Here is a 22,537-nt window from a genome sequence, read left to right as displayed (position 1 = left end):
CGTTCGAGAGGGCTTTCTCCCAAGTTAAGGGGGCAGACCACTTTGCAGCCAGAGAGAGAGATCACTTGCCAACGATCAGCTGCAACAATCGATTGAACTGAGGTGGGGGAGGGGATCAGTTAAAAAGTTGATCTTCAGGAATGGAACAATTTTATTGGGGGGGGGGGGTTGAATGAGAAAGAAAGCGACTCGCAAAACAATGTGGCTGATGCCATCTTGCAAGAGACACACTCTCCTCTCTCAGTAAGGAAGGCCTTTTACAAGATGATGCTTTGCTGCCACGTGGGGAAACAAATGAAATGAAAACAAAGTATGCTCTTTCTCTCTTCAGTACAACGGCTTATTTGTATGGCAGTGTATGCAGTTTTAATGAATTAAAGGCTGCAATCCTAACATCTACTGGGGAGTAAGCCCCACAATTTCACTGGAACAACTTCTTTTTAAATTAATATTGTATGACTAACAAAAAGAAACAACAGCAGCTCCCATTAGTAGTGCAATAGCCATTAATACAGCCCATCTCGGTTTAAATATATAAGTAGACACAGTCCATCTGGATGTTCTGTTAAGATATACAAACAAAGTTGGCATTTATAAGAAATGCATTCAAATGTATCAAGGGCAGTGAGGTCCTCAGACTACTGTACAATAGATGGTGGGTATTTTATCCTTCCAGGTGATTGAAAGAGTTCACAAAATCCACTTTTGTTGTCCTGCTGTTAATTCCCAAGCCACAGGGGTATAATTCTAGTGGGATTAGCATCTCTGTACACACGGTTAAAATTGCAGCCTTATTCTCACATGGCACAACTGAGTCAGACCATATTGGTCCATCTAACTGTAGAATTGTAGAGTTGGCAGGGACCCCCAAGGGCCATCTAGTCCAACCCCCTGCAATGCAGGAAGTTCAATGTTGTGTACATATTGGGGGGTGGGGACAGGACTCCAGTCCTAGGGGCCAAAGTAGCCCTCCAGGCCTCTCTGTTCAGCCCTTGGAAGTCTTCCTGGGTCATTCCCCTCACCATTCACGTTCCACATTCTACCGGAGTGCTTTTGACTTGCTAGAGTGCGTCCAGTAACACCTCTTGTTTGTCTGGATGGTGTATGGGGAGGAAAGTGTGTGGCTCTGTAGAAACCGCTGGCTGTTGTGTGGCTGGAATGCAGCCTAGGGTACAAAGGGAAGAGTCACATCTGTTGCTCCGCCTACTCTGGCCCTGCCCACCACCAGCATCACACACACACACACACACACACACACACACACACACACAGCTTGCACAAGGGAAAATGTTGAAAAGAGCTTCCCCAGTCTTGGTCTATATCGACTGGCAGCAGCACTTTGGGTAGCGTTTTCTCCAGCACCACCTCGAGATGTTGACAAGCAAACCTGGAGTCCTCTGCTTGCAAAAGCATGTGCTACCCCCTCCTCACAGTGGTTCCACGCCATACATTAAAGCACATGGGTTCCCCCAAAGAATCCTGGGAGTTCTAGCTTCCTCAACACAGAACTACAATTCCCAGCACTCGTGACAAACTACAGTTCCTTCCAGGTGCTGGAAATCTTATGTGCTCAGATGTCTGGTGGGTGCTGAACTTCTTCCTACCATTAAAGCTGTGTCTTCTCTATCTCTCTCCTCTCCCCAAAGCCGAGGTTAGCTCTGTGCAAAGAAAAGTCATTTATGAAACAGCCCTGATTAAATGCACCCAAGGCATGTACAAAGCGATCGGGATGCTTAGTGAACTGTGACCGTCTGTATCATTATTAACTTTCAGGAGGAATTTGAAAACATCCCTGTCTACCCAGGCATTTGGTGACTAAATAATTCAATTCCAGGTCCTTGGATGGGAGAATGCTTTCAACTGGTGAGGAAGGGCAGGACATAAATATATGCCATTAATAGTAATGATTCCGAGTTATATCAAAGTATACCTTCTCTCACACATGAACAGACACACACGGGCTCAGGATGAGGAATCTCCTTTATAGACCAAGAGAATTACAATGTAAAATTGCTTCTAAAACAATAGGTAAGAAAACAAAAGAAACATTAACACGTTATTGCTGAAATAAACAATAGCACACTCCCGCTGCTACTAAGGGCTTCATTGAATGAGTGCCTTAAGGGCCTATGTTGAACATTTAAAAGCTCCCACATGGAAATCATTTCCATGCTTGACATTGTGCAAATACCACGTGAGACAAGATGGCCCCACAGTATGACCCTAATGTCTTTTTGAAGGCAAACCCACAACTGGAGTAACTTACTGGGGCTGGCTGCATGTGAGAAAGTACATGCACATGGGTCTGTTACATGCAGCAGACTACATGCAGGATTTGTGCAATTGTCACGTTTGAAGGACACTGAATTAACCCAAAAAAGGTATTTCCCACTGAGCCTTGGCCAACCACAAGAGGAAGAAGGTGGGAGACCAACAACAGAGTATGCATTTCCATATGTTCCTGTAGTCCCTTTTTTATCTTTCAAAAAAACCAACAACTTTATTTTACTGTTCTTTAATGCTACCCCAAAATTTGACAGCTGAGGGGTGTAGGAATTATCACCTTGCCTAATGGTAGGCATAAGGGTTTGAGTCCTGTTCTTTTCGGCTCCTGCTCGGAGTCGATTTGGGCTGACCTTGAATTCAAAGTTCCTGATTACTGAGATCACTTGAAAGCTGCGTCTTGCAAATCTGAGGTGCAGATTTGGACTTGAAAAGCTAAACTGGGAGCAAGCAGGTTGTTGGTTTGCAGAAAAGAGCCGTGCTCAGAGGGCTAAAGCATGACAACAGCACAAACAGCCAATAATTTGGGGAGATTGCCCACAGCCCAGGTGGGTAGGGGGTGATGCCAGCAGCCATGATTGGTTGGCATCCTGCCCCAGGTGGGGAAAGCCAGCTAGCAGAGGGGGTGGATCTGAAGCATCCATTTGTGTGCTTTATGTACACAGTTATATCCATGAGCAATGCTGCCCCACAAAGCCCGGAGAGGCATTTAGTTTCATTGTTCAAACAACCAGCACCCCTCAGTCCTCTTGTTACATGAAGAAGTCACAAGAAGGGCATTCTATCAAAGAGCAAAGCTAGCAAGGGGTGGTACTGAAGGACTGAACACATCCAATTTGTGGGAGCCTGTCGAAACCAGAATCTCCTGACGTTAAAACATCCCTCCTGATTATCACCTGCAGTGGCACAGTTATCCAGGAACTATTATATGATGGTATTAAGGAGATACGGTGCTCTTAAAGCACCATGTCTCCATCTTAACAGAGTGGTTGAGAAACGGGGTGGGAGTGGGGAGAGGAGGAAGAACAGAAAGGAGTAGCAAAGCCCAGGCAACCAAAGAGAAAGCTAACAACTTTTGGGGTAAGGTATGGAAATGTGAAAGCTCCTGTACAGACACAGCTTGCTGTTGAGCAGCAAACTATAATGAAAAGAAAGTGTATATACACCACCAAACCCCAAATGCCGATTGATTCTCTACTATTCCACTAGTTTGGAACCTTTTTTGCCTCCTGATTCCTTCCAATTTTGCATCCGGATGGGGGGGAGGGGAGAACCAGGAGTCCTAGGCTTCCACCTTTCAACCCACAACACTCAATGCCCTTCTAGCAAAGGCTGGACTCTATTTAGTCCAAGAAGCATAGGCTCAGACACATCCAGCTCCCTCTTCTCACCTCAGGAGATGAGCCTGCCTTCTTCTAGAGGCAGAAATAGAAGCCAAGCTCCTCCATCTCCCTTGCCATGAGTTATTGAGAGTCAGAAGTGATGAGGTCTCTGCCCCCAGACTGTTTCAGTTCTAAGGTTCTGAGCTCTACAAACATTAAGGAACAACAATGCAGGGAGTTTTTTCCTAAGCATATAGAGTTCCTTTTCCTTTCCCCAAACGCAGCCCCTGCATATCTGGGATTAGGCAAAGGAGCTTTCAAGGCAGAGTGCATAACATCTACATAGCTTTGACCTCCAGGATTTATTGCAGCAATTAATGGCCTATCCTTCCCTTAATCTGGGCTCCACAGTATCCTGTGTGCCTAGAAAACTGTGTGAGAGATGATGCAATCTGCAATTCTGAAGAGCTCAGAAACACCTCCACAATCCTCTCCTTCGAAAAACAAAAACAATACAATTATACAGAAGTAAGCAAAGATGCTTATTCGGCTCTTTTCGCCAGATGTTTCTTCCCGGTTGTAAAATTTTGATTTTGGGTGGGTTTGGTGGTCCATGCAGCTTGGCTTTTAACCCCCCAGATGCCCTCAAGCTCTCTAACCTGGGGTAGAAAAAAACAACAACCTGGGAGTTTTTGGCTTTCCTGATTTATTTATTTTTCCTAAATCAAGCCTTTGTTCCTTTTTCTTTGGGCTAGTGTGCTTATGCCTCCCTTCCTCTCTTACAGTGCCAGAGATCTCTATATGATGCATTAGGTCCACCGGGCCTTTCAGGAAACCTTCCCAGTTCCCTTTCGTCACCATAATCTCCCCACCCGCCTTTGCTTGAGCTTTGCTCCCCACCAGCACATTTCCTTTTAATACTGCGAATCATGCATGCACACTGTGGGGGGGAAAGGGGCTGTTGAATGTAAACAAACATGGCTTCTGAGGGTATCCAAGGATGGCCGCCATGTTTATTCACCAACAACAGTCTTCTGTTTGCCCAGCGGCTGCACCAGGGGGCAGCAAGCGTAGTGAAATGGTGACAGTACCCAGGTGGGCAAGGTGGCATAAAGGTGGGCTGGCCACCATATTTTAGCATAATATGTTAATATATATCTCCCAGCAAGTCCCCTCCCCTGTCAAAAGAGATGGGGGAGAGCAAAAGCAGGCCTGAGGTTAAGCATCTGAGGGCTGGTTGGACTCCGACTCTTGTGCCTCACTGCGCATGCGCTTCAATGGCGGAGCCTCGGGCGGCTGTTCTGCCTCAGGCATTGGTACTTCGAAGGCCTCTTTCGCGGGCTTCGCAGGGCCTGCTGTGTCCTGTGTGGGGAAGAGAAGGGAAAGGATCATGTCCATGCTATAGCAAGGGGAGAACACCCACTTCTGCCTCTAGCCCTGCCCACCACTCCAATGGGGCCCCCAGAAGACTGCCCAGGAACGAATGTGGCCCTCAATCTGAAAAAAAAGTTCCCCATACCTGGCGTACAGCACACATGAATGTAAATGTTGGAGGAGCAAGATTAGCTTTTGAGAGTTCTGCTTAAATATCCTACAGCCTTTTAAATGTGTCTGTGGGAAGCGGGGGCCGGGGGCGGTAATTGTTTTGTTGTTTTTGGTTTTATTATTTACTTGTGTTTTACCTTGTATTTTATTCTGTGAACTGCCCTGAGATCTTTCGATGGAGGGTGGTGTTATAAGAATTTTAAGGTCTCAAATATAGAATAAATATTCATAAATATAGAATAAATATTCATGCACACATATCTAAATATATGAACCATGTGTCTGAAATAGTATGGGAGAGCCAAACTGACTCTCCCAATGACCTCAAATATTCCTCTGCAGTAAGGGAGGCCATTGTCTTTTTCCTTGCAAATCCTGTCTTAAGGGTGTATTTATGTATGAATAGGGTGAGCCTGTGACCTGGATTCAGGAACTAAAGCATTAACCATCACAAAAGAATGGCCAGGCTGCCCAGGTAATGCAATCAGTGACCATTATCAGGTATCCTGGCAGACAGGGTTTCTGCTGTAGACCGCCTCCTTCTGTGATGTATGATGTCTTAGACTACAGGGCGGGCAATTTCAAAAGTCTATATAAGGGCTTGCGCACCATTGTTCAGGGTTCTCCCCCCTCCTGCATGTTGTAAAGGTTCCTTGAATAAAGATCAGGCTTTGCTTCTCAATATACTCTGGTTTGCCTCTGTTTTCTCCTACTGATGGGGAATCCACTTAAGAACTCTATAGGGGCTCTGGAATACCCCATAAGGGAAAGGGAGCAGTTTTTCTTATAACAGTGGTATATAAATTTAATAAATAAAATTAAATAAAATAAATAGGGCCTTACCAAGTAACAAACCCTCTCCAAGAAACATTCTGCCTTGACCCCCCTCCCCCAGCCTCACCCCAAAAGGCCACCACACTTAAACAGGTCTATTGTACGGCTTCAGCCACAAAGGAGAAACTTTGTGGAGCTGGTTGGCTGGTCCCACTCAGCCCTAGACGGAACATGCTGCAACAAGGTCCGTTGCCATTTTCAGGGAGATGCAAGAAGCTGACTGAGTCAGGTCACTGGGTCTATCTAGCAGAATATGGTCTACTTGGAAGGTCTACTTGGAAATGTCGCCATCGAACCTGGGAGCTTTGGCATGCAAAGCAGGGCCTCTACCACTGAGCTCCGTCCCTTCCAAGGATCAGCACCCTCACCTGGGTCTCTGACGTCTTGGAATCCGGCTCTTCTTTGGTAAGCATGGGAGGTTCATCTGTCCCCTCCAGAAGCAACACTCCGGACTCTGCCACCCAAGAGAGAAATGGAGAGATTAAACAAGTACGGAGTGTAAAACAAAAGGATTTAAAACCTCACCGTCCTAGAATAGAATAGAATGGAATTTATTATTTATACCCCACCCATCTGGCTGGGTTTCTCCAGCCACTCTGGGCGGCTTCCAAAAAAGTATTAAAATTCAGTGGTCTAAAAAAGAAAAGAAAAGAGAATACAGTGGTCTGTTAAACATTAAAAGCTTCCTTAAACAGGGCTGCCTTCAGATGACTTCTAAAAGTCTGGTAGTTGTTCTTCTCTTTGACATCTGTTGGGAGGGCATTCCACAGGGCGGGTGCCACTACTGAGAAGGCCCTCTGCCTGGTTCCCTGTAACTTGGCTTCTCGCAGTGAGGGAACCGCCAGAAGGCCCTCGGTACTGGACCTGTGTCCGGGCAGAATGATGGGGGTTGAGATGCTTCTTCAGGTATACTGGGACAAGGCCATTTTGGGCTTTAAAGGTCAGCACCAACACTTTTAATTGTGCTCGGAAATGTACTGGGAGCCAATGTAGGTCTTTCAAGACCGGTGTTATGTGGCTTGGTGGCCACCGCCAGTCACCATTCTAGTTGCCGCATTCTGGATTAGTTGTAGTTTCCGGGTCACCTTCAAAGGTAGCCCCACGTAGAGTGCATTGGAGTAGTCCAAGCGGGAGATAACTAGAGCATGCACCACTCTGGTGAGACAGTCTGTGGGTAGGTAGGGTCTCAGCCTGCGTACCAGGTGGAGCTGGTAGACAGCTGCCCTGGACACATAATTAACCTGTGCCTCCATGGACAGCTGTGAGTCCAAAATGACTCCCAGGCTACACACCTGGTCCTTCAGGGTGACAGTTACATCTGTTGAATGGTCACTTTAAAATGTGAAGGTTCATTATTGCTTCACAAGTTGTGTATGTCTTTAAGGGCCAGGGCAAATAACGAGACCCAGTCTTACAGCTGTGAAACATAGCAGGTGCTGCTGAGTTGTGTTAATCAAGTTGTGTCAGCAATTGGGTATAGTATATAAGGAGCAGCACCTAGCTCTCTCATTACCCTGGGGGATGGGTTGGTGGTTGGGTCGTGTCTGTTGTTGTTATCTTTAGTGTAAAAGGAGTTTTTGTTTTTGTTATTAAAACCTTTGTTAAACTTATTTTTGAGTTCCTTGTATGCATGGTCTCCCCAGCAAGCTCTCTGCAGCGCTACTAAACTGCAAATAGCCAACAACATCACCTACCTCCTTCCTGCCCCAGCAAAGGAGGCTGAGAGTCCTCCGCCTTGAGCTCCCCTAGTGGGGTGGGAGTTACAGTCTGGCTGCGGTCCAGGGTGGAGCTGGGGCTGGTGTCCCCGCCTTTCAGCAAGGAGGTCTCTGAAATGGAACTCTGATTGCTGTTCTCATCTGCGGAAAGCGGAAAGCGGAGCATTAGGAATTGCCTGTGGCTGCTGTTGTTGGGCAGCTTGGTGGTTGGCGGTGAGGATCCAAATGCCTCTTTGATTTCCCCATCCACCCTTCTTGCATGAATCGACAGGGTGCCTGGTGCCATTTTTAGGCAGGGCTTTTCCCCCCAGCTGGAACTTACCGGAACTCAGTTCCTGCACTTATCAGGTGGGCACCATTGCCGTTATAAGAGAAAGAGGGAGGCGCTCATGGTGAGTTCCGTCACCTCTTTTCCTAGAAAAATAGCACTGATTCTAGGCGTAATGTCAGCATTTCCATGTGCTTAAGTGACAGAACTGCTCCTCCCTCCAATCACATAGGGCCACTCCAGACTGGTTGGTGGTTTTTAGGGGTGTCTTCTGCAAGATGTCACTAGTAACAGGGGAGAGGAGAGTGAGGGGAGAGACTTCTTCAGGCGAGGCCTCCTTCCACCTGCCTTGCCTCCCTGCCCTGGCCCTGGGACTCCTCATAAGGAAGCTGTGCCTGGAGGAAGAACTGTGAGGGGAGAGATTCCATCAGGCAAGGCCTCTGTCCACCTGCCTTGCCCCACCCTCTAGTCTCTGCTTCTCAATTTGTATTGTATTACCGGTATTTTATGTACTGTGGCTTGCCGTTTTATTGATTATAGTTTAGAAATTACTTATTGTAACTGTTGAGTGGATTTCTGTTTAACTTTTATATGTTGATATTATTACTTTATACTATTCTAATGGTTGTTGAATGTTACTTTTTTGATGTAGAATCATAGAATCATAGAATCATAGAGTTGGAAGAGACCACAAGGGCCATCGAGTCTAACCCCCTGCCAAGCAGGAAATACCATCAGAGCACTCCTGACATGTGGTTGTCAAGCCTCTGCTTAAAGACCTCCAAAGAAGGAGACTCCACCACACTCCTTGGCAGCAAATTCCACTGTCGAACAGCTCTTACTGTCAGGAAGTTCTTCCTAATGTTTAGGTGGAATCTTCTTTCTTGTAGTTTGGATCCATGCTCCGTGTCCGCTTCTCTGGAGCAGCAGAAAACAACCTTTCTCCCTCCTCTATGTGACATCCTTTTATATATTTGAACATGGCTATCATATCACCCCTTAACCTCCTCCAGGCTAAACATGCCCAGCTCCCTTAGCCGTTCCTCATAAGGCATCGTTTCCAGGCCTTTGACCATTTTGGTTGTCCTCCTCTGGACACGTTCCAGTTTGTCAGTGTCCTTCTTGAACTGTGGTGCCCAGAACTGGACACAGTACTCTGCTTATTTTGTATGTAGGCTGCTTATTTTAAAGTTTTGTTTTATTATCACATTTTTGTATTGAGTTAGATTGTTAGAAGCTGTACATTTCTTGTTTCTTCAGCTTGTCAACCGCCTGGAGTATTGTAAGATAGAAAGACAGTATACAAATTAAAAATGATGGGGGGGGGAGAAATGATGAACAGTGTATGATTACCACTGTCCACCCATCATTCCACTTTGGTTCTGGTTTGCTTCCCCAATGTTCTCACACTATTGCTTTCTGGAGAGACACTCCTGCACTCCAGGCTAACGAAAGAGGGACAAAACCTGGAACATCTGTGGCAGAAAAAGGGAAAGGATTTCAGCAGGAAGTTACGGGACCTACGCTGATTGCAAACAAAGCAGTATGACTGCCCCAAAACTTTTGCTGGTGCAAAGAATATCGAGAGAGGAATTGGGAATAGCCACCCCAATACCATCATCACCTCGATTCAGAGAGGTTCGGCTGGTGCCTTCATTATATAGTGGTACCTCGGGTTACAAACTTAATTCGTTCCAGAGGTCTGTTCTTAACCTGAGGTACCACTTCTGGGTTAGCAGAGTCTGTAACCCGAAGTGTTTGTAACCCGCGGTACCACTGTATATCTTTATGCACCAGGGGGAAACTTTCTTCTTCAGCCTTTGCCTGGTTAACCATCTCTGTCCTTTTAAATGTGGGAGAAGGAGTTATTAGTTTGTTCTTGTTATGTGCTTTGTGGTTTTATTCTGCGTTTTTATGCTGTGAACCGCCCTGAGATCATCTGATGAAGGGCCGTACTGTATACAAATTTAATAAATGAAAATAATATTTTTTTTTAAAATATGAAAACATGATAAAAAAAACATGACAGGAAGGAAGTTCTTCTACCTACAGAACATCACATCAGTGATTTACGGAAAGTTGTCACACACGAGATGTAAGGAGAGGCCCACTAAGCAATAAAGGGAAGCGTCTTCCCGAATTAAGGAACAGATATGAAATATTTTCCTTTAACTTTGCAGAGCCCTATTCTGATGCCACCGCTTAGGCTGGCAGAGTGGCACCTCTGGAAAGAGGCCACAGAAGAAGGGGAGGCAAGCCATAGGGGAGGGGAGCAGGATCCTAGACTCCACCTCTGCTGCAAGCCCCCCTTTGCTTCTAAAACTGGGTACGTCCCCCTCTTTCAAAATGCTTCTTTCTAAACAGTAGCCAAGAGCAGGGGGCGCCAACCTTTATGGACTAGGGGGCACGTTTTGAATTTCTAAGAGCGTGCCAGGGGCACCAGTCACAAAACGGCTGACATAGACACCACTGAAGTAAACACTGCCCTGGATATGCTTAATTTCCAGAAGCAGCAAGCAGAATCTCTTCCCAAAGTTAAATTTCAGATCACCTTTGGGGAAAACCTTTGGAGAACCAGTGTGGTGGAAGAGGCCTGGGCAGTGTTACGGTTCTGGACTGTCAGGGGTTAACACTCCAGGAGCACTCTTATCAACTGGGTGCACTGCCCACATGATCCATGCTTGTTCCTTTGATCTGTGCTCTGTGGGGGCTGAGCTCTCTCTGGAGAGCAGTCTGTCTGCTGGCATTAACAAGGTCCTTTCACTTTTTGTTAAGAGGCAGAGAGCTGCGAACATGCAGCTAGATTCTGCAGGTTTTCTTTTCTGTTTTGAGTGCTACTAAATAAAGAGTTTTGGATTAGAAGCCCCGGTGTCTGCGTTATTAAGGACACCACGTGGACACAGACAAGCCATCTGCTGCCGCGTGTGAACTCTGCTATTACCCGGCAACTGGGGAGAGTGGCAGCGCGCGGAGTGGAAGCATGTGGGCACCACTGGAAGTTTGCTGGAGTGGCAATAAATCAAATTTATTGTAGGGCCGTTGCAGCAGACTCAGTGGGTCAATAGATATACGACCCAACAAACTGTCACAGGCAGCCATGTGGGCAGGGCCTTGTAAGTATCCTTTCTCCGGGGCCTGACAAGTGTTTGCCCCTCCCCTCCCCTGCCCCCCCCCCACCTTCCACAATGTACCATTGAGGTCCAGCATGAGCAGGGCTGGGTTCCTACGAGGGCTGGGCATGCGGGCTCTTCGCTCTTTGGTCCGCTGCTGCTCGCTGTTGCTTGCCAGCCGCCTTTTCTCCTGTCGAGGAAGGAAAGGGAGCCAAGAAATAAGGGAAGCCTTCAAGAGGATAGGAAAGGGAGCTTGAGAGAAATCGATGTTTTAGCAGGGCAGGGCCTCTTCTCTGGAACTTCCTGCCTATTGATATTAGTCAGGCGCTGTGGGGTCTCAGGAAAAGCCACAGAGGCCTGTTCTTGTCCTGTTTTTTTGGTTAGCCTAACAGATGCCATTTTGCTTCTGTAAAAAAAAACTGCCTGCTTTAGAACAGGCATAGGCAAACCCGGCCCTCCAGGTGTTTTTTGGGACTACAATTCCCATCATCCCTGGCCACTGGTCCTGTTAGCTAGGGATCATGGGAGTGTAGTCCCAAAACATCTGGAGGGCCGAGTTTGCCTATGCCTGCTTTATTTTTATTTTTTATTTTTTTCATGCTCTTTATTCAACTCATAGTGGTAAGGAGAAATCGCCTATGCCTGCTTTAGAATTTAGGAGGGTGAGCCACAAATATGTGAAGGCCAGATAAGGTTGCTAGGCGATTTTCAGGAAAACCTCCCTCTGACAGGCAACTCTCCCCTTCAAGGTCTCCAGGCAGGGTGTCCTGTTTCAATCAGTGCAAGGAACCTCGAAAGGGGGAAAGGGAGGGGGGATGACTATATAAAGTGTGAACAAAGTCTATTTGGGGCGGCTTCACCATCACACTGGTGAGTGTGCCTTGCCTGCTCTGTTTTACTCAGCTGAATAAAGGAATGTTTATGGGAATCTCCTCTGTCTATGGCATTTATTGGCTTTTCAGTGACCAAGGCAGCATGGGCCCGATTAGCAGATCCCAACAGCGCCTTCGCTGTACTGTTTTCAACACCAGCTAAACACTTCTTTGCTTAGGAAAGCCTACTCACTAGACATGTGATTTCATTCCCCAAAATAGAAAGAAGTCCCAGCAAAGGAAGAATGATACAAAAACTTGTGGAATATGCAGAAATGGCGAAACCAGAAGAATAAGAAATCAAGATAACAAACTTTTTAATAAAAGAATAGAAATGGTTTATTGAATACTTACAGATAAGTTGTAAACAGATAGGAACATTGGCAGGGTTATTATAATAATCTGCAGTTTCATAAGAGCATATATTTAAAGAAGATGAACAAATGAGCAAATTTAGTTAATTAGGATATGCAGAAGATATTAAAAATAAATTTAAGGAACCGCAGAAAGGGTGGGGGGAGGAAGTCAAGTTTGGAAATGTCAAAATGATTGTAAAATCAGTGAAAAGTATAAAAAAAGTTGAAATACATTTTTTTAAAAAAAGACATGTAATTTCATTATGTACTGCTGATTTTATCTATCTTTAGACCCCTTTTATTATGTCTACTGTTTTTATTACAGTTTTTAATGAAAATTTTATACTTTCCTATGTAAACGTCTTTTAAAAAAATTAAGTGTTATATAAACTGAGCTAAATAAATATAGAGATGGAACTCTTCCCCTTACCTCATCTCGGGGGTCCACAATAGGTACCCACTTGTAGATCCGAAGAGATGTGTCCCCAACCGTCACCCACCGCTTTTCCCTAGGAAGCAGAGAACAGCAAATGGTGTGAGTGTTATTAATTAATTAATTAATATTGTTAATTATGCAAATTGCAGCTTCCCATGTGAACCCCACAACCTATTTTACCTCAGGGAAATTCCCAGCAGCACCCACTCATTACAACCTCCTGGTGTGCAGTCATTTACAGAGAACCAATAGACGGAAAGGGGATCCTAAATATTATATTACACATGCATTTATATAAGGAAACATTTAATATCCTGCCATTCCACTAAAGAACCTTTGGTGGCTCATAATGCCAAATATATAAAAGCAACAACAAAAATTTAAAAACCTTAAAAACAGCCATAAAAGAAAAAAATGAGTCAGATGGAAACTGGACCACCACCAGCAACTAAAGTGGGCCAAATGTTTTCATAAAGAAAGACATTTTAGTTGCTCATCAAAAGACAAGCAGCAAGGTGGATGCAGCCTTTCTTGGGAAGAATATTATACAGCCCTCGGAGCCACCACCGAGAAGGCCCCGTCACGCACTCCTGAGCTGGCGTAATGTATCAGCTATCGGACAGAACTGTGAATCAGGAAGCCTTCAGTTCCAATTCCACCTCTGCTATGACCTCGCTATGTAGCCTTAGGCCAAGGATAGCCAAGGCGGTGTATACCAGGTGTTGTGGACTACAACTCCCATCAGCCCCGGCCAGTAAGGCCAATAGTCACAGATGAAGGGAACTGTAGGCCAGCAACATCTGGAGGGCATCAGGCTGGCTTACTCTGCCTCATCCCACCTAACGTTGGGGCTGTGAGGAAGAAATAATGGAAAGGAAGCAGTGCTTTTCAAAAGCCCTCCCTGGAAAGGAAGCAAATGTGGTAATTTCTTGGCTGCCAAATCTAGGATCATCCCACACCACCAATACCAGTAGATGGAATAATAATAATAATAATAATAATAATAATAATAATAATAATATATTTGTACCCCGTCCATCTGGCTGGGTTTCCCCAGCCACTCTGGGCGGCTTCCAACAAAGATTAAAAATACCTTAAAAATACAGTGGTACCTCAGGTTACATCCGTCTCAGGTTACAGACTCCGCTAACCCAGAAATAGTGCTTCAGGTTAAGAACTTTGCTTCAGGATGAGAACAGAAATCGTGCTCCGGCGGCGCAGCAGCAGCAGGAGGCCCCATTAGCTAAAGTGGTGCCTCAGGTTAAGAACAGTTTCAGGTTAAGAACGGACATCCGGACCGAATTAAGTACTTAACCCGAGGTACCACTGTACATAAAAACTTCCCTAAACAGGGCTGCCTTCAGATGTCTTCTAAAAGTCAGATAGTTATTTATTTCCTTGACATCTGATGGTAGGACTTTCCACAGGGTGGGCGCCACTACCGAGAAGGCCCTCTGCCTGGTTCCCTGTAACTTGGCTTCTCACAGTGAGGGAACTGCCTAAAAAAAATGCAAAACTCGACAATCCCCATCCCAAAATGCATTTGGCAAACATTCGCAAAACTGCATGAAACGGATCGTGTGCTTCCCAGTGTGAAACTTTGGTTTGGAATGCACAGGCAGTTACAGCAGGCCAGATCATTGGTGCAACTAGTCCAATATGGCCTACACAGACTGGCAGCAGCTCACACAGGTTTCAGACAAGGGACATTCCCAGCCTCAGGTAGGAACACCAAGGTTTGAAACTGGGGCCTTCTGCTCTAGCACTGAACTGCAGCCCCTCCCTGCAGCCCAAAACACAGCTGCCAAGCCTTCCGAACCAGACAGGTGTTGTGCCACATGCACCCCAAAGCCCAAATCGACCCCTTGCCACCTGCACCGCGGCAACCAGCTCACAACCCTTCTAAAAACGGATGCATCCAGAGATGCCAGGTCCCTCCAAAAGTTCCTCCGGCCCCTATGCCCACCGGCCTCACCATCTGCGGACATGCTCGATGGCTGCCATCACTTTCTTGATGTCATCTTTTGCCCGACTGCGTGTCTCAGCTCGAACCGCCCGTCCAGACATCACCGGGGAGCAACTTTGGAGAGTTGAGCAGAGTGTGGAGGCAAACGCAGAGGAGAAACAGATAGCGTTACGGCTGGGATTGCTTTGTTTTGCTTATGTTCTTCTGCTCTCCTTATCCCATTTCTTTCTTCCTTTCTCTTTCTTTTTTCCTTCCTTTCTTTCCCTGTTCCTCTGCCCCTCTCTGCCTCCTTTTGCTGACTATCCGAGCACAGAACTAGAAATATTCCCTGTGCATCACTCTGCCATCCGGATATCCAGCCATAGCCTGCCTCTCCATCAGTCAGTCTTCCTCCTCTGTCAGTTTGCGTCAATATTTTGCTGTTTCTCTCCTCTTTCGGTTTCTTGGTTTTTGGTTTTAATCTGAGCCCTCATCTACTCACAATTCTCCCTTTCGGCTTAGTCCACCGTTAATCTCTACTTCCTCCTCTTTGTCTTCTTTTTCCTGTCCTCCGTTTGTGGGGGGGGGGGGGGGAGAAAAAAGAAAACGGAAAAAAGGCGGCTCACCATCGGAAGAAAATAATATAAGTTCTTTGGGTTGTTTTTCTTTTTTCACAGAGATTTGCAGCGCAGGGAGCGCCCTCTGGTGACTAGGAGAGCTGGAGAAGACGAAGAAATTGACAGTCTGAAATAGAGGATTTCATCCTTTTTGATAAATGCAGAGAGGCAGATGATGGAGCAGCCTGCAGGTGGAAAGACAGATTAAGAATAGGCAAAAACAGAGCAAGCGATTAATTGTGCACACTTCTCCTTTGAGCTCAGAAGGGATGCTCGGTTGATCATTTATATCAGAGCTGCAAGTTTTAAACATCAGGTGGGACCGCAGGAAGGTAACACCTTTTACTAGGACCAGCTAAAATGCAACAAGACAAGCTTTCAAGGGCTGTGTACAGACTCCAATTTATTCTACATCCATTTAGCACTTGGGAAGCAGCATACACAATGTGCACACAACCACCTTCTCCAGAATTATTCTTTTTCAAGCTAGATGTGAAGCAAAATGAACAGGGGATACGGAAAGAGAGAAAAGGTGGAGTGCAGAAAAAGGTTTCAGACAGGCTGAAATTCAGTCCCGTGTGTTACTTAGAAGTACATCTTGTTAAACTAAATGAGGTTGAGCTGCACATTTACTTTGGAGTAAGTCCTACTGAATTTAATGAGACTTACTTCTGAGTAGGCACGCTTAGGATTGCACTGCTAGCTTCCGCTCCTGGGCATATTTTTTCAATGGTACGCCCCCTGAATTCATTGTCACTTATTTCTGAATAAATGTGCATACAGATCACACAGGCAGTTAGATTGCTAAATGCAGAACAGATATTGCATCTTCAAGGGGAGCTGCACCTGTTGCATGCCTGCCTGGTGCATGCCTATTAGAACTACAGAGCCTGTGCCGGAAATCGTGTGGCGACCCAAAACCTATGACAGAAGGGTGGGCTGGCAGCAGTCATTCAGCCGTGAGAGGAAATCTAACACTCTGCACATGCTCAGGAGATCTTCCTCCTCGGTGGGGAGGGCAGGGAGGGAAGAAAGTGGCAAGCAACTGTCAAAAAAAGCAGCTGTTTTCACAATATATTTTTTTTACAATTAGCATGTGTTTTTCTCCGCTGTCTATTTTCTTTTCCCATGCCATCCCCCCCACGCTTTTCAAAGCCTATGAGACAGAACCAGTTAATCTCCGAAAGCTGCTTTCTGGGGATTGGACTTGAGAAGCTCAGCCATGTTCCCCACACGGCGCTCGGATCCTTGCGGTGAGTCAGAGGCGTTTTTTGGGGTCGCCATTACCTCAGCCCGGTCTTTGCAAGGCCAAGGGGGGGAGGCCCACGTGCTTCGGGGCCCAGTGGTACACTTAGATAATTTTAGGCTGAGGAGGATTTAATGCTCTTAAAGAGGCCCCCTCTTTCAATGGGACCTGCGTTCTTTCACTAATCCCCCCCCCCATGGCTACACTGTGCATTTAAAGCGGCGCCATGCCACTTTAGACCCTCGTGGCTTCGCTCAAAAAAATCCATCGTTTGTCCAGGGTGCTTAGAGTTGTGAACAGGCCCCCTTCCCCCCCTCCACATGGCTACAGTTCCCAGAGTTCCCTGGGTTTGGATTTCATGGCAGCTGTTTTTATTTTATTTGCGGAGGTTTCATTTTTAAAATATTCTGTGCCCCTTTGAGCAATTGGAAAATAGAGAGAGAGACAGCTTTTTCTAAAAAAAATGTTTAGGGGTACTCTCATTTTCCTACTCATATTGAAATACTGCTTCTCAAGGAGGCCAAACTTAGATTCACAAAATGTTTAGGGGTATGCGTACCCCCAGAAAAAGCACTGTATAGATTTCTATAAGAGCCCTGCAGGCAAGCTTGGCCCCAAGCCACTCTTTGCTGCCTAAGATGACAGACAAGATGTACAAAGGCCAACCGCACCGGCAACCACCTCTCACTTTGGAATCAATGGGACAGGGTCATCTGAAGGCAGCAGGCTAGGTTGGGGGGTGGGTTATAGGGCAGGCAGTGGTGGTTGGGCCTGTGGGGCAGAAAGCCAGGAGGCCAACAGTAGGTGGAGCTAGAGCCAATGAGAGGCAGAGTCAACTAATTGCAGTTTCCTCCCTCTCTTCCTCCACACTGAGTTGTGCAAGAGCAACACTGAGACTAAGGAGGTGGAAGCTGACAGGCTGTATCACCCTTTCAACTGATTGTAAGTTTTTTTAAAAAAAACACACACACACACAAAATAGGTAGGTCAGTGGGGGCTGCCTGAGGGCAGACTCAGGAGCGGAGGAAGGGGGGTGCGGTGGGTGAGGACCGCCCCAGGTGTCACCACTGAGGGGGGTGACAAAATGGCGGGCGGCACTCACTGTGGAGCCTGTAATGCGCCCGAGCCACGCATCTCAGCTGGGAGTGACACGGTGGCTTGGGCACCCACAGGCTCCGTGCTGCCCCAAATGGTCTGCCCACCACCTTCCCCTCAGCTGTAGGGCGGCTGAGTGGGAGGAGGCAGCCAGACTCCTCGGCGGCCCCGCGGAGCGTCCTGCCCTGGCTCACCCTGCCCCACGGGCGGCTGGCCCCGCCTCTGGGCACAGGGCACGTGTGCTGCCCCAGGCACCAAATAAGCTTGCTCCGCCTCTGGGCAGACTAAGGTTTTTAGGGCAGTCTCTTATTTGTAGGGTAACTAGCATCATATAACCAGCATTCTTGAGTCTAATTAATGCATGAAGGGGTTAATGCCATAGAGTAAGCTGTCCTGCCAGGCTTATCAGCTATGCCACTTCCCCTCACCTCGGGAGGAAATGGGCAGCCAAGCCTTTTGTTGTACTCAGTCTACATATGAGGGGCAGCCTCCATACCACACCTGGAATACTGTGTCCAATTCCGGACACCACCATTTAAGAGGGATGTTGACAAGCTGGAACGTGTGCAGAGGAGGGCGACCAAGATGATCGAGGGTCTGGAAACCATGCCTTATGAAGAACTGTTGAAAGGAGCTGGGTATGTTTTGTCTGGAAAAGAAGTGACAGAGGAGATCTGATAGATGTCTTCAAATATCTAGACAGCTATCACATGGAAGATGGAACAAGTTTGTTTTCTCCTGCTCCGGAGGGTAGGACTCAAACCAATGGCTTCAAGTTACAAGAAAGGAAGAACTTTCTGACAGTAAGAGCTGTTCGAGAGTCGAACAGACTCATTTGAGAGGTTGTGGATGCTCCTTCCTTGGAGGTTTTTGAACATCTGTCATGTATGATCTAGTTGAGATTCCTGCATTGCTGGGGCTGGACAACATGACCCTTGGGTCTCTTCCAACTCTACAATATTATGATTCTATGATTTACTTAATATTAAGGGTGTGTCCTGCAAACCTTCAGAACACAGGCACTCTCAGGGCAGCTTAACCTCTTGTTATCCTCTTAGGATAAAAACCAATATAAATCAAACGATGAAAACCAGTGAAACAGCAAGAAACAACAGATAAATCATACTGAATACATATATAAAAAAATAAGGAACAGCTAGTAAAAACTATGACTGGCTTAGAAGCCCTAAAAAGTTCTAAATCCGATTGATGGATTGCACTTTCGTACCGCCCACCAACCTGGGCAGTTCACGAAGTTATTTGTAAAAAAAAAACACAATCCAGGAATTAAAAAAAAAACCCTAAAAAGCTGTAAAAACCTTGGAAGAATTGAGCTGTGATCCTATGGGGCTTACTTCTGTGCAGTCATGTATAGGATTTGCTTTGTAAAAAGCTGCCGAAATCCTCCCTGGGGACAGGAGGGGTGCCACTACCAACAAGGCATGGAGGTGGTTGTGAAAAGGTACGCTACCCTCAAGCTCTTGGGAAGAAGAGGGAGATGGTTTTTAAAAGTGCAATCAACGAGAATACAGTGGTACCTCAGGTTACATACGCTTCAGGTTACATACGCTTCAGCTTACAGACTCCGCTAACCCAGAAATAGTACCTCGGGTTAAGTACTTTGCTTCAGGATGAAAACAGAAATTGTGCTCCGGCAGCAGCAGGAGGCCCCATTAGCTAAAGTGGTGCTTCAGGTTAAGAACAGTTTCAGGTTAAGTACGGAACTCCGGAACGAATTAAGCACTTAACCTGACGTACCACTGTAAATGCACATTCTGTGCAAAGGGACTGTGGAAGGGAGGATCGTGTTTCTGCACCTTTCCCACTGCGACCCCCTTGTCTCCTTGAGTTCAGAAAACATTGTCATTTTCTTGGGAAAACGACAGGGGAAACCCCAGCCAGCCAGCCAGCCAGCCAGCCTGCTTCCTTAAGGAAAGCAACCAGCAAAATTCCTTGGGTAGCCCAACAAGATGGATTATCGTTCGCAACTTGACCACATAATGTTGCAACCCAGCATTATTCTTGGCCTCCCAGAGCCGAAGACAAGGCTCAGTTGCCCTTGCTCTGCAGCTAGGCTTCTCTACTCCCCAAATCCATCTGTGTCATGGATGGGCTGAGGCCCAAGGGACAAAAGAAACCCCTCAAGCTTCTCTGTCTGTCCCGCAGATCTCTCCCGAGGCCACATCCTCCTCTGTGGCCTGGATTCAAATCCCGTGTGTTTTTGCCTAGCTGGAATGTGTCCTTGCATTCAGATGATGATGCCTCCTGCTCACCTGGGCAGAAAGGAGTGTGTGTGTAGAAACTGGCCTGCCCATACAAAGGGAACACTTGCATCCAGTGCTGTGGATGTGGCCCTCAGGAGGTTTTCCCAGAGGGGATTGAGGCCCTCAGAGTGGAAAAGGTTTCTCTCCCTGCCCTGATCTATAACATTATGCTGGGGAAATTGCCCCATCAATTTTCAAATAGTAACAAATTTCCTGAGAACTGTAGTTTGTTCAGGGAATTGCTGGAAACTGAAGATCTGTGAAGAAGGGTCTCCTACCAAATAGCTCTGAGTAGCTCAGTTGGCACAGCATGAGATTCTTAATCTCATGGTTGTGGGTTCGAGCCCCGCAATGGACAAAAGATTCCTGCATTGCAGGGGGTTGGACTAGAGGAACCTCACGGTTCTTTCCAACTCTCAGCACCCTTAAGAAACTATAGATCCCAAGGTCCGTTGGTGGATGGGGGGGTTCTAGCGAGACAAACAAGAAAGACTAGCAAGCACAAGGCTAAAGTCACTCTGCACCTGTTGAACAAGGACAGAATAGTCAACTCCTTAAGCATGTATAGCACACTCCATTTGAAAAGAAAAATCTTTGTGATGAAGTGTTCTGTGTAACCCAAAAGCTTACATTTGCCAACACCACATATGCATCTTAAACAAATAATGTTCATTTGTTCCTGCAAAAACCTGCACCTATCCATTCTTGCTCCTTATCCTGCCCCCTGAAAGGATGTGGGTCGTAGGGTCTGGATGGGCATCGTACTTCATTCCTTACATCATATGTGTGGTAACTGTGTCCATGTGTCCAACACCCCAACATGAGATTTTCAGAATGGTGACTGTGAGAATCAGCTTAAAAGAAAAAGGAAAAAAAGAAAACATTCCTTTCTAAACAGATCTTCCAGTATTATTTTACGATAAGCCGTCTAGGCTTTTGGGTTTTTCCCCCCGCCCTTGACCTGACTTACCGTAAAAGTAAACTCCGTATTGATTTTAATTTTATAATCTTTTACTATTTTATGACTGTGTGCATTATCATTAACTACCTTGATGTACGTGTCTAGGTTTATAAACTTTTTTTATCGTAGTGTGTATTGTGAGTGTCAGTATGGGTGCAAACTTCCTGGTGACACAGAGCTCTCGCTCAAACAACTGACAGTTTTGATGAAACCATGCAAGAATGATCATGCTGTGATACGCCAAGGAATCCTGCTGGCCTGGCATTTTCTCCCCGACAGTGGTCAGCCTAGGTGCCTCAGGGAAACTAATGTGCAGGGCCAGAGTGGATCAGCCATGAGGTGAAGGATGAAATGATCATTTTGGGGAAGACTATCTGCTGTAAAGATGTATATGCCACCTAAGATGTTGTTTTTATTTCAAACAAACCCAGTGATCAGTGGGGTGGGACACTTTAAGGATTGGCAAAAAGCATTATCAAGATTTATCTGGCGGGGGAAAACCAATAATTACCGGTAAATATAAACTTCTCACAGTTGTAAAAGAAAGAGGTGGATTCTCCCTACCAGACTTGAAATTATATTATGAGGCGTCCTGCCTTTGCTGGCTGAGGGATTGGATATTGTTGGAGAATACAGACTTACTAGATTTAGAAGGACATGATAATAAATATGGATGGCACACATATTTATGGTATGACAAAGTCAAAGTTCATAGAGGGTTCCTGAAGCACACAATAAGAAAATCAATTTATGAGGTATGGAATAGATATAAAAACTTATTAGAATGGTGTGGACCAGCCATTTAAGAGCATTTAAGACCAGGCCAATGACACCCTCTTCTTACAGTAGGCACCCAGGACATTGGAAACAGAACATTGTCAGTGGGCTACGATCCACTTTCTCACCACAATGCCTAATTGTTTACACCTCAACCTTTCCTCTAACCTAATAAGTCCCAAATGTTTTAACCTTTTGTCAAAGAGGAGTTGCCCATCCCCTTAATTACAGACTCTCCAAGTGTCCCTATTGTCCAGGGACAGTCCTGACTCGAGGGTAGATAGGATAATTTTTTCAGCCCAACTTCTATTCCCCATTTCCAGGGTTTCTCTTCACAAGGGGGAAAACATCCTTTGCGGTAACATTTGATTAGCAAATACAGTGTACCTTGGTTCTCAAACTTAATCTATTCTGGAAGTCCGTTCCAAAACCAAAGTGTTCTGAAACCAACGCACGCTTTCCCATAGAAAGTAATGTAAAACTAATTAATCCGTTCCAGACTTTTTTAAAAAAACCCTAAAACAGCAATTGAACATGAATTTTACTATCTAACGAGACCATTGATCCATAAAATGAAAGCAATAATCAATGTACTGTACTATAAAATAAATAAGACAGTATTGTAGATGATAAAAAAATTTTTAAAAAAAAAAATCTTACCTGCACTGATGATAGTCATTGCTTGGATGGGTGGCTTTTATCCATTTCCACTATCACACAATCAATCAGTCAGTAGCTGAACTGGGTTCCAGACAGTCACAAAAACAAATTAATCAAAAATGCCTAAAAACAAACACAAATTAAACATCAAAAACAAGAGCACCAAACTTAATCTGTTCCGGAAGTCCATTTGACTTCCAAAAAACCAAGGTACAGCTTCTAATTGGTACA

General features: G+C 45.8%; 1 protein-coding gene across 2 annotated transcripts; it reads right to left on the bottom strand.

Moving 5' to 3' along the window:
• Positions 1 to 1,962: 1,962 nt before the first annotated feature.
• Positions 1,963 to 15,306, bottom strand: BCL7C (BAF chromatin remodeling complex subunit BCL7C). Of its 2 annotated transcripts, XM_080978937.1 has the most exons (7): positions 15,189 to 15,306; positions 14,717 to 14,821; positions 12,736 to 12,814; positions 11,159 to 11,267; positions 7,679 to 7,840; positions 6,353 to 6,438; positions 1,963 to 4,967 (listed from the first exon to the last, which is right to left on the bottom strand). In XM_080978937.1, exons 2-7 carry the CDS (start codon positions 14,806 to 14,808, stop codon positions 4,824 to 4,826), a joined length of 672 nt encoding a protein of 223 aa, XP_080835063.1. In that variant the 5' UTR covers positions 14,809 to 14,821; positions 15,189 to 15,306; the 3' UTR covers positions 1,963 to 4,823. The 2 variants fall into 2 exon arrangements, with proteins under 2 accessions (XP_080835063.1, XP_080835062.1); XM_080978936.1 differs by having other exon boundaries at positions 14,717 to 15,306.
• Positions 15,307 to 22,537: the final 7,231 nt, after the last annotated feature.

Source organism: Podarcis pityusensis (assembly GCF_964106645.2).
Source record: "Podarcis pityusensis genome assembly, chromosome: 13".
Lineage (NCBI taxonomy): Eukaryota > Metazoa > Chordata > Lepidosauria > Squamata > Lacertidae > Podarcis > Podarcis pityusensis.
Note: the sequence above shows the minus strand (reverse complement) of the source record. Positions and strands in the feature narration are given on the sequence as shown.

Bases quoted from the DNA above. Each gene is read 5' to 3' on its own strand.
- BCL7C (XM_080978936.1), bottom strand. From the start codon at position 14,808: ATGTCTGGACGGGCGGTTCGAGCTGAGACACGCAGTCGGGCAAAAGAT. The intron at 12,815-14,716 runs GTGAGGCCGGTG...TCTGCTTCCTAG, and splicing joins ATCGAGCATGTCCGCAGATG to GGAAAAGCGGTGGGTGACGG. The intron at 6,439-7,678 runs GTAGGTGATGTT...CTTGGGTGGCAG, and splicing joins TTTGCTGGGGCAGGAAGGAG to AGTCCGGAGTGTTGCTTCTG.